This window comes from Haliotis cracherodii, unplaced genomic scaffold (genome assembly GCF_022045235.1).
Source record: "Haliotis cracherodii isolate W230 unplaced genomic scaffold, xgHalCrac1.p SCAF_1, whole genome shotgun sequence".
Taxonomy (NCBI): Eukaryota; Metazoa; Mollusca; class Gastropoda; order Lepetellida; family Haliotidae; genus Haliotis; species Haliotis cracherodii.
The window spans coordinates 74,683,765-74,695,943 of record NW_027266264.1 but is presented as its reverse complement, the minus strand read 5'-3'; the positions used below and the strand labels follow the sequence as shown (position 1 = coordinate 74,695,943).

Below are 12,179 nucleotides of genomic sequence, written 5' to 3'. Positions count from 1 at the left end.
TACCTCTTACGACAAGCATGGGTTGATTTATACAATTCTAACCCTGATCTTCACAGATCCACAATGTACATGTAATATATCATCAGGACTAATTCCCATCGGTGTATAAATGCAAGTGTTTGCTATTTCCCTGTATGCATTTTAGCACGTTTGGCAATACTTCAAGCGGACTGGTCAGTTGGTATGGGGGGCGGTCGGGTAGCCTAGTGGTTAAAGCGTTCGCTCGTCACGCCGAAGACCCGGGTTCGATTCCCGACATGGGTACAATGTGTGAAGCCCATTTCTGGTGTCCCCCGCTGTGATATTGCTGAAATATTGCTAAAAGCGGCATAAAACCATACTCACTCACTCACTCAGTTGGTATGGTTGGAGCAGTATGATGTAATAAACAACAACGTATTGCCATGATTGCTGCAGCATGTTCCATTTGATACCAAATTACGTCATCTCTTGTTCATGACATCACAAATTGACAGCATTGCATCATCATAACAAGGGACGTACCTAAATGAACAAATGAATAAATATTAATTTACACTGCATCAGAGATTCTCCAGCTATTTGTGGCGAGCTCACCTTAATAAAGTTGCTGGTTGGCTTGGTTGTGGCACCATTTCACATCACACATTTTTAAGCACTTTCTTTCAGCTGTTCAGTGACAATGGGTAATTTTTAAAACACACTGGATGTATAGATTAACTGTCCCATGTCAATATGATCTCAGTCTTAGGCTCACATGGTTCATTCACTGCACACAGATAATCCAGTATGATTCTTTGCAGCTTGTTCATTAAATTTTTCAGTAAATTGAATCAATCTAAAATTACAACTACAGGATATAGGTATGCTAAATATACGCAAGAGTTCAAAGAAAACTTTCATGAAACACAATCGACAAGATCCACTTTGAGAATTTCAAAGAAGCTCATAAGTTTCCCAAATGAGATCAGTTTCTTGAACTCATCAAATGGTCGCAAGTTGACACATCAAAGCTGATTCATAGAATACATATTACAGCTTATCAGAATCCTTTTATTACCATGATCACATTATCAGTGATTGAAGTGAAGATCCTGGGTATATAAGGTCTTCAGCAACCCAGGCTTGCCGTAAAAGGCGACTATGCTTGTCATAAGTAGTGACTAACGGGATCGTGTGGTTAGACTTGCTGACTTGGTTGATGCATGTCATCATATCCTAATTGCGTGGATTGATGCTCATGATGCCCATCACTGGACTGACTGGTCCAGACTCGATTATTAACAGACCACCGCCATATACCGTATTCGACGTAATAAACGCCCAGGGCGCTCTCAAAATTAGAAATAGGGGGCACTTATTTCAATATTATTTTGGTGAAAAAAAACAGAGTTGAAAGATACATTTCGTGGTTTATGCTGACAGACAGCCTGAACTGTTTATATACGACAAATATATTTTTCCAGAATTTAATTGTGCATAATTAAGGGTGCATATAACACACGAGTGCGTATGATACACGAATAAATAAGTCTTGTGTACATTGATCAATCGGAAGGAGTGCTAATTGGGATTTTTCATTTGCCAATATATTAGCAAATATCGCCGTGGGCGCTTATTAGCGTGGGGCGCTTATTACGTCAAATACGGCAGCTGGAATATTGCTGAGTGTTAAACAACAGACACACAAACAGAAGTTATCAGTGATTGATATGAAAGGTGGCCTTTAGGTTCTTAAAGTTTACTCCTTTAATATTGTAATCTTGAAACCATCTAAACTTATAACATCAACACATCGGGTAATGCCAAGGGATGGTTACTTTTTCATGCTTTATTTTCACTGCATTATGTATCACATCAGTATCCTTATGTACCATCATGTATCATTCATATCAGAACCTCATTATCATATCATGTATTATAATATATCAGTAGTTCACAACCCTCATAATTTTGTGTCATCAGAACCAAGATCCCTTGTATCGTTTGCTTGCTGTTTAAAGCCGCACTTAGCAATATTACATTAAAACAACAGCATTTAAATAATGAAGTCTGAACCAGACAATCCAATGATCAATACCGTGAGCAGCAATCTACGTAAACGGGATACAATGACATGCATGAACCAAGTCGCCGAGTCGGTGTCTGCATGACCAGCTGATCTTGAGACATGTGAAGATCCGGATAAGAATAGGTCTTCAGCAACTCATACTTTCTCATCGTTTCTGTGAAATTACGGTATGCTTGTTGTAAAAGGGGACTAACAGGATTGGGTGGTCAGACTCGCTGACTTGGTTGACATCCCAACTGCATGGATCGATGCTCATGATATCAATCACTGGATTGTCTGGTCCAGACTCGATTATTTACAGACTGACGTCTTATAGCTGGAATATTGCTGAGTGCAACATTACAACAACAAACAAAAAAAACACAAACAAACATGATCTAAATGTATTTGGTTGCCCCTGGCAACCAATATATGTTGCTTGGGACCTATTCTAATCCGAAACCCCACAAAGTCCTGTGATGAATCACACCAAACCCCTTGTATTGTTACTATGGTTACAGCCATAAGACCATAATAATTAAATTATTAATATTGATTCAGAACCATACCCATGATCAATGAGCCCAATGTTAAATTACCCCCCACAACAATGGCCAACTACTGACCATCTGTCCTGTTTCGACCCATTGTCTTCCTACCTCATACAATACAGCAAATGGTGCTACCTGTTGGATGCTGTTACGAAGAGGACCATTTACAGGCACTGTTCTGTGAGCACCCCACTGTTGAAGTGAGTGAGTGAGTGAGTGAGTGAGTGAGTGAGTGAGTGAGTGAGTGAGTGAGTGAAGTGAGTGAGTGAGTGAGTGAGTATGGTTTTACGCCGCTTTTAGCCATATTCCAGCAATATCACGGCAGGGGCCACCAGAAATGGGCTTCACACATTGTACCCATGTCAGGAATCGAACCCGGGTCTTCAGCGTGACGAGCGAACGCTTTAACCACTAGGCTACCCGACCGCCCCCCACTGTTGAAGAGACGAGTGGATACAGGTGCACGCCTCATTGCATTCTACTTGTCCAATTACCAGCACAATGGTAGCGGTGTTCTCACTGTCAGTGTCCCAGTTGGACAATACGTAATGTCTCTGTTCTACCACTTGTCTCCTCTGAGGGTAACATGTTTCCCTTCTTTCATCATCTACAGATGGTTGGATCATAATGTTAACGTTCAGTGTTCGAGTATGTCAGCTGGGTTTTGAACTGCATTCCAGTTATATCATGGATTGTCAGCTTAAAGGAGATTTACAGTAAACTAATACATGTAATATGTGACTAAATCATTTATAAGGCATATTAAAACAAGTCGGAAGGAAAAAATCTGAAGGTAATATTTGTCAAAAAACACAGAGAGTTGTCATCACATGACGTGACGCTGACAATGCCATCCATGAAAACGTTAATTTTTTTCTCGAACATCTTACACATATTCCCCCCTATCGATATGAGTCAGTTGTTAGTCAAAATAGACAGTGCTTGAAAAAAATGGGGTGATAGGTCAGTACAAATTGGAACTGGAAGTCACAGGAAATTTGAATTGAGTTGTTTTAACCCTCTTGGTGCCATTTTTCCCATCCTCTTCGTACCATGGGACCATATATGGTCCCTCACTTTTCACACCCTCTTTGTACCATGGAACATATATGGTCCCTCACTTTTCACACCCTCATAGTGCTATGGGACCATATATGGTCCCAGGAAAATGCAACTGTGAATTAAGATGTCAAACACTGAGTGTTCAAACTCAAAATTATAACAATCACCCTAATCAGCTTTAACGTGTAACTCATATTTTATACAGTGCTACGGATTGTGAAATATGGTGAGATTAGTAAAGTGGTTACCACGCTTCTCGACATTTTGCTGCCATGTTGACCTTCATGCAAATGACGGCGATTTTCTTTATTCTGCACCACGTAACTATTACAATATCAGACAGCCAATTTGGAAAAGTAATCTGATCAGACTGGTCAGAAGGATTAACTTTTCCCCACTGTACAGTAAGACGTAAGACTACTAACGCTAAGTCCACATTAGTAGCCTTCAAGCATTGCATATGTGTATCGACTGTGTGGCGTGGCGATTTAGTACGGCGATAGAAACGAAACGACATTTCAGAATGTCATTCTGTTTAGCTGATTTACAGAAAATATACAAATCAAAGATACCGAGAGATAGCTATGATTGTTAATATTAAGGTGGTATTGTGTATATTTATGGGCTGGAAGTTCATGATCAAAACGAAAACATTGAATGGCCATGCCCAAAGTGATCGACAGGGACCGTTCGCTTCATAGCTGAGCTGTCTACTGGTTGTCCTACCTGCTTGCCCATTTAGACAAATAACTGGTACTTTTTCCATATGAAATGACTAAGAGTCATGTGAGATTGCTCAAACTACCTGACCCTGTGTATGACTTGCCCTAACTGTTTCACATTTTGTCACAAATGGAGATTTCAAAAGTGTGTCCACAACATCTAACGTTAGTTGACGCTATATTGTAAACAAATTGTCAAGGTCGGTTTCACATGTGATAGCTTGACCCCCGTTTCTGTCGATGGTACATGCGATACAAACATCTACATAACTTCTAAAATGATGACAGCAATAACTTTTTGCATTTGGGTTAACCGCTTATGGATACGCTGTGCTGTAAAGTTCATTTTTGTTTTGTTTTTCCTTTCATTGAAACTGTGATAACGGCGCTATGATTGGTTTGCTGAAATAGTATTTTCCGTGAGTCTAATGTACATGTAACATGCTGTGATTGTAGAAGATAACTGTCAACCAATTGTGTATGCATATAATATATATCATCAAATGCACATTATTAATACCCTCAGAATATGGCATATATTATCATAACACGACAGCTTGTATTTCCAACCTTCTGCCATGGATATCTAGATCTAATTAATATTAGATGTACGCTGTACTCTCCATTTGCGTATGATAATGTATTGCAACTCTTATTTGATATGTTACAATCTGCAATTTTAATTGTATAGGCTAATAGATGGTCCATGACATCCCGCGGATGTGAATTTGTCGTCTGGACAGGTGCACGTGACTTGACCTCACATGTTGTGACATGGAGAAGTTACGTGAAACGGCTGATCTAATATTGTGGCCGTAACTAATACACATGGTTTCAGTTCCTAAATAACAATATTCTGTTTGACTGAACTAGAAAGAACACCGAAACCTACACTGAAACCTACATGGACGTAACCAGGATTTCTTCAAGATATACATTCCAAACGGTCATTTGTATTGTAGCATAATCTTTGACACGTGTGTCTGCGTATGAACTTATCACAACCACTTCCGTCAATTTTGTTTTGACATAAAAAACACTGACAATTCATCGGGATATTTCATCGGTAAATATAACACACGGAAAATTCTCAGTGAATGTGTACTTCAACATAATTGTCATATGTCTATCACCATTAGGATATGTACTTTCCAATGATATGAACTATTGTGCATACAGATTCAAACCAAGGCGCTTACTTGACTTTATTTGCCGCATTCGGGTGCCTCCATATTACAATTAATGTAGAAAAGTGGAAAAACTTACAATACCAGCACTTTTATCAATAGCTAAAGGCACTGCATAGATGTTTTATAGACCTATAGACCCGTGAAGAAATGGGGTAGAATAGGTCGTCAGCAACCCATGCTTGCAGTAAAAGGCGACTATGCTTGTCGTAAGAGGCGACTAACGGGATCGAGTGGTCAGCCTTGCTGACTTGGTTGATGCATGTCATCGATCCCAATTGTGTGGATCGATGCTCATGATGTCTATCACTGGATTGTCTGGTCCAGACTCAATTATTTACAGACCGCCGTCATATAGTCGGAATATTGCTGTGTGCAGTGTTAAACAACAAACAAACAGCATACCGTATTCAACCTAATAAGCGCCCAGGGCGCTCTCAAAATTAGAAATATGGGGCGCTTATTAGAATATTATTTTGAGTTGAAAGATCGTAAATTTCATGGTTTATGCTAACAGCCTGAAATGTTTACATACTACAGATATATTTTTCAAGAACTTAATTGCCCATAATTAAGGGTGATATAACACACGAGTGCGTATTATACACGAATAAATAAGTCTTGTGTACATTGATCAATCGGAAGGGGTGCTGATTGGGATTGTTCACTAGCCAACATATCAGCAAATATCGCCATGGGCGCTTATTAGAGCGGGGCGCTTATTACGTCGAATACGGTAGATCTTTTGGATTGGTTGACTTTAGATACCCTTGGAAAGACAATCACAATTTGGTTACACTTATTGAAGAAATAAGAACGTTGTAACACTTTTGATACAATGTTTACGCCTTTGCAACTGTGATGTCATCACAGTGCAGCAATGAACAGTGTACAAAGCCAGCTGATGGCCAGGCACCATGAGGGTTAAACCCACTCTCAGTCAATTGACTCAAATTTTATGATAATAATTAGCATGATAAGTCAACAGTATGTATATATAAGTTAAGGATGGATATCATGGGCTCCTTATCATAACACTCACATTGAAAATGTGAGATTGGGGAATCTTAGATTCCAATATTACAGGAACAAACCTCAAGGAAAGTTAGGTGAAGACATATTGTACGTTTTTAAAAATCTGCTCCGGCAACAAATACACTACCAGCATTTCCAGTCAAAGTTGTTGCCATGGAAACAAAAAAAATATATTTTGGTAGCACTAGACTTATTTGTATGCCAAGTTTGGTGAAGAAATATGGTAAAGTTTTCAAGATCTGCTCCGGAACCGACATCTTGCCTGGGTGGACAGAATCATGCACGGATGGACTGGCGGTTAAGGTTATGCTGTGAGGGTAACAACATGTTCTAAACATGCTAAAGGAAGCATCAAGTTCCTTAATACCAGGAAGAGAGCAGAGAATGGGATGAGTGTAGGCTGTTAGAGCTCTAAGGGAAATGTGTATAGGCTGCTAGAGCTAAAAGGGATGTGTATAGGCTGCTGGAACTGAGAAGAGGATTAGTATAGGCTGATAGAGCTGAGACAGGGATACGTATAGGCTGCTAGAACTGAGAAGGGGGTGAGTATAGGCTGAAGAGCTGAAAAAGGGATACGTATAGGCTGCTGGAACTGATAAGGGGATTAGTATAGGCTGATAGAGCTGAGAAGGGGGTGAGTATAGGCTGATAGAGCTGAGAAGGAGAGGAGTATAGGCTGATAGAGCTGAGAAAGGGATAAGTATAGGCTGCTAGAGCTGAGAAGGGGGTGAGTATAGGCTGCTAGAGCTGAGAAGGGGGTGAGTATAGGCTGCTAGAGCTGAGAAAGGGATAAGTATAGGCTGCTAGAGCTGAGAAAGGGATACGTATAGGCTGCTGGAACTGAGAAGGGGATGAGTATAGGCTGCTAGAGCTGAGAAGGGGATGACTACAGGCTGCTAGAGTTCAGAAGGGGATGTGTATAGGCTGCTGGAACTGAAAGGGGGATGGGTATGGACTGCTAGGGGTGAGAAGGGGATAAGGACATGCCGCTAGAGCTAAAGTGATGAATATAGGCTGCTAGAGTTGAAAAAGGGGATGAAAGCAGAATAGGGGTGAATGTTTTATTGAATACATGCTCTGGGGTCTGTAAGAGCTTGACGACAGCAAACCCGAGGACAGTGTTAGAGATAAACATCCCACCCTCTGTCAACCTGACTTGGGCAAAAAGGTGGAGTCTCCATCAACATCAGCCTGCAACATTGTGCATGTGGTCTTGTCATGATTGTGGTGCTGGGAATCACTTGTAAAAATGATCATCAATCATCCCTTTGAAGCAAACAGCTGATGCTCAACCAAAGATTGATTACTAAGATTAGTTACCAGAAATCTTGGTGTTGCATCACCTCCGACATGCAGAATGATATAGATATTGTGATGAACAGGTTTGTCAAATATCCTGTCACCTAAAACCACGATCAATCTTCAGGAAGCCAGCTTGTTATTCAATCATGAATGTCTTCAAACTAAAAACTGATTAAATCACTGAATCCTAAAACAATTACTGAGTTCTGTAATGTTGTACGTGTATAATCATGATAATGTGTGTTCCAGTATGTTCCATGTCACAGTGTCAAGAAATCGACATCAGGATCTCATCTCTGGGATTTATCTACACCTACTCAGAGGCTTGAAAATCTGTAGCAAATGACAGTAAAAACTCCAAATTTCTATTAAAAAAATTGCAATTCCTTATTTTGTACGAAAAAAAGAACATTAACATGATTAAAAAATCCAATTTTGAATATCACGAATTTGTTCTCCAATTTGCCTGCCAGGGGCACTTTGTTTGAAATCCTAGATAATCTCTGCATGATCTCAGTCTGTGACTTCAGCCACTGGCCCAAAGCCTGTCTAGTACAACTTCTTCTGGTCTAGTAACATCAGCAGGTACTGGTCCAAAAACTAATACCAAAAATACAAGTTTGACCAAGTAGACTGACATGCCGCACAGATTATGATCAAGGCATTAACACTAACAACAGTAACATTCCATAGCTGTCTGCAGAAGCTGCAGCCAAGGCATCATGGCAATGACTACATGTATATGTGGGGCCGACAATACTAATCATGCTAATGTAATAACCCCAGGTGTCCCTCCTCTCACCATGCTCACAGTACAGAAGAATCAAGCCGTCCACACCTAAATAGCGAAATCTTACCACACTGAGATATTCTTGTTTCTTTATATAACATTGTAATATTTTCTATGGAGATTGCAAATAGATCGTGAATCCCTGTATTATTTCCGCTCGGCAAACATTGATGTCAGTCTCCATGTTTCATGCGGAGGCAACCATGTTCTCTACGGCTGACAAATCAGTATCTTTTTTAGAACCATGCCTGACATATTTAATCAATAACATTACACATTTTGTGTCACAACATATTCTCACAAATTAAACACAGGTGACATTTCATCTTCTTATATATCTTTTCAATGTTAAAACAAAAAATAATTCACTATGCAGACATGAAAACTGTGACAAGGAAATCACAGCCACAAGATTGCAAGCTACAGTTGCTGGTCACATTATCTGTGATGCAGATGATTTGCATAATCAAGCAGACAAACCATTCCACCCGACCAGAAAAATGATCTCAGTACTTTTTAAAAAAAAAAGGTACGAGGTCAAATTTAACAGATCTTTTGCTATATATGTCAAACATACTCATCAAAACATTATGTAATGATCAGAACATTTTTAACTTGATCATTATGAATTTGCCATGATAAACAACAGCATTGAGGCATGCCTTCTGTTCATAACAGGAGTGAGTGAGTGAGTTAGCTTTTACGCAGCTTTCAGCAATATCACGGCGGGGGACACCAGAAATGGGCTTTACACATTGTACCCATGTCAGGATTCGAACCCGGGTCTTCGGCGTGACGAGCGAACGCTTTAACCACTTGGCTACCCGACCGCCCCTCTGTTCATAACGAAAATCCATGAATGTAGAAACAGGTATACTGTCACAGGGTTCACTCTAGGAATATTCTGACATGGCCCCTTTGTGTGAAAATTCATAATATTTAAGAGGTACACCCACACTTGCCCCTTCAGCACAATGTTAAAATGCCCCATTGTATTTGAAAATGTGGGCCTTTTTTCAAATTTTGGGGCTAAAAGCACAAGGCCCCACCCTAGAGTTATCCCTGCTGTTAGTTACCTCACAATAACGATCACAGTATCAAACTGTGTATATTATCAATATGATTATGGAAACCTGCAACATTGGTTAACATGGTTAATGCATATCATTTGGCCTAGAACTGTAGAAGGTTTGGTGCTACCTTAGATCTTTTTGTAAATGTTTTAAATATATTTTTCCATTTTACACTAATATTCATCACATGTCTCAGCACTTTGTCATGTTGCTCATGATAGCTTGAATTATTACGAAATCATAATTCTGCAACTTATGCATTCCTCGTGCTAGTCAGCCCTCTAAGAAGCGATCATTTTGGTGGCCAATTGTGACTTTAATCTACTGCTCCCAAATTGGCTATCTAAAAGTAAACATAACTGGCGACAATATCTGTTCAAGATGGATCTGTTGGCTCTTAAAAACTGAGATTTGGCTCCTAAAATATTCATATTAGGAGCCGCTTGGCGCCCTTACAAAAAAATGAACCTAGAGGGCTGCGAGTGTGCACTATTTACTTTAAAGACAAATGTGGTAATACATATTGCAGGAATGGTATTAAGTGAAGTTGATTCTGTATGCCACTTTTAGAAGTAATAGTGTCTCCATGCGTGCACATGGTCATTGTGATCACAGTGCACTCAAAATTATTATTTGTTTATTCTAGAATTTATGGAACGGTGGTAACTTGACGATAGTCTGATAAATACAACATAAGAGGATTAAGATCAGACAGAGGAAGAAGCAGAGAGATCTCATTCACTGACTCACTCATGCCACTGACACTGTGACAGATGATACCAGCAGTTATAGGCCTACTCTAGGCCAAGGGGGAAGGTCAAGTTGTTTTTTAAGTATTCATACATATCAAAATACAATATAACTCCGCACAGATGATCAAATCGTTTAAAACACTCAGAATTATGAATATTTTCAGAGACAGAACTGAAACTACCAAAACATGCAAATGCACATGCATTGACAGATAGCTTACCGGTAGATGATATTTACGAATTTCATGGAATTTTCTTGAACATTACAGTTGCATGTATTTGGACGACACTATTAATGATATGTGCCCCATGAAACATCGAAAGTCAAAACAAATTAAACATGCCAAACAACCATAACTGCAAATCGATGTGTGCTCGTTATAACGTCCATACTAATCATAGCGTTATATCGAGGTGAAATTACGATGCAAATGATCTGATGAAACTTCAGAACAACTGAACAAATTAAATAATCAGTTATCTGATTTGTAAGACAAAACGAGTCTTCTTGGCTCACGGCAAATGCATTTAATGGCTTACATAGAACATGAGCCTAATGTCACTACAAGGACGACAGTAGAACATCTCAAAACGATGAGAGCCCATCGGATGACAAATGTCGACAGAATCACGTGTTACTCACCGCGTGAAAACAGTGTACAGCAATCCCAAAATTGAAGCTGCAAGAAGAGAGATGGTATGTGGTTTGTAGAAAAAATCCAGAGATATGTCATCGACTGATCTTTCGTTAATTATCACCCGAAAATACTCGTCGTCCTCCGCGATCATGCTGTCTTTCTTTGCAGACGCCATTTTCGGATTAATCTCAGGGGAGAGTTATACAGGGGAAGTAACTCTTGGTTTCCACCCCAAGCGCGAGCAATAAATCCTTGCTAAATTAACATTTCCTCTTATTCGTACTACCATAGGGAAATCGATAAATACTTCGTGTCGATCGTTAGGGATTCACATAATACCCGCTCCGCCAATAGCGCTCTTGAAAATGATAGTTTGGGCATTATGTTGATGAGTATTGACCCTCTGCCGGAGTGTTCATCTCTATTCAATATTCCTAATAAACCAATTGCGAGTTTTTAAAGTGCATGAGACGACACATTGTCAACAGGAGTGTGCAGTCATTCGACCAGTAGAGTTCTATATTTCTTCTCCGTGAACAATTAAAACTTCCCCATGCGGTCGCTTTTATTGGGTTTTAGGTCCATGTCCGTTAATCTCATTTGCTGAACAGATGGTGTCAGTGTCGCCTGCGAATATACAGAGGTTGCCATTAAAAGCCATGCATTGATTAATATAATTTCACATCCAGTGTTAATTCAGTGATTCTTAGTTTCATAGACACGATTAAGCACTTGTCCTCACTTCCATACTGCTGCACGAGTGAATAGTGCGTGTTATGTCATTTTTAGACGACATATGGAAATGAATTTGTGTATGTTCGGTTGTTTTTGCTAGGCGCTGACAATAAACACCCAAGGATCAAGACCGGTGCGAGGATTGGATTCGAACCATCAACGTTGAACGGACGATGCTAGTGAAGGGACAGAACCCGACACCCTGCGCTCTCAGCAATAGTGACTATATAACTCTTCTCGTCCAGGCATATTGGATTGACCGGTGCACCGTGCACTTTCTCTACATGTTTCAAGAGATGATTA

At 39.8% G+C, this 12,179-nt stretch overlaps 1 protein-coding gene across 2 annotated transcripts in view; it reads right to left on the bottom strand.

Annotated features, from left to right (window-relative positions):
* Positions 1 to 11,323, bottom strand: part of LOC139473405 (phosphatidylserine synthase 1-like) — a 102,825-nt gene extending 91,502 nt beyond the window's left edge. For both annotated transcript variants that reach the window (XM_071256002.1, XM_071256079.1), the window contains exon 1: positions 11,147 to 11,323. In XM_071256002.1, the coding sequence (XP_071112103.1) occupies positions 11,147 to 11,316 (170 nt within the window). In that variant the 5' untranslated portion in view covers positions 11,317 to 11,323. The remainder of the gene's footprint in view (positions 1 to 11,146) is intronic.
* Positions 11,324 to 12,179: the final 856 nt, after the last annotated feature.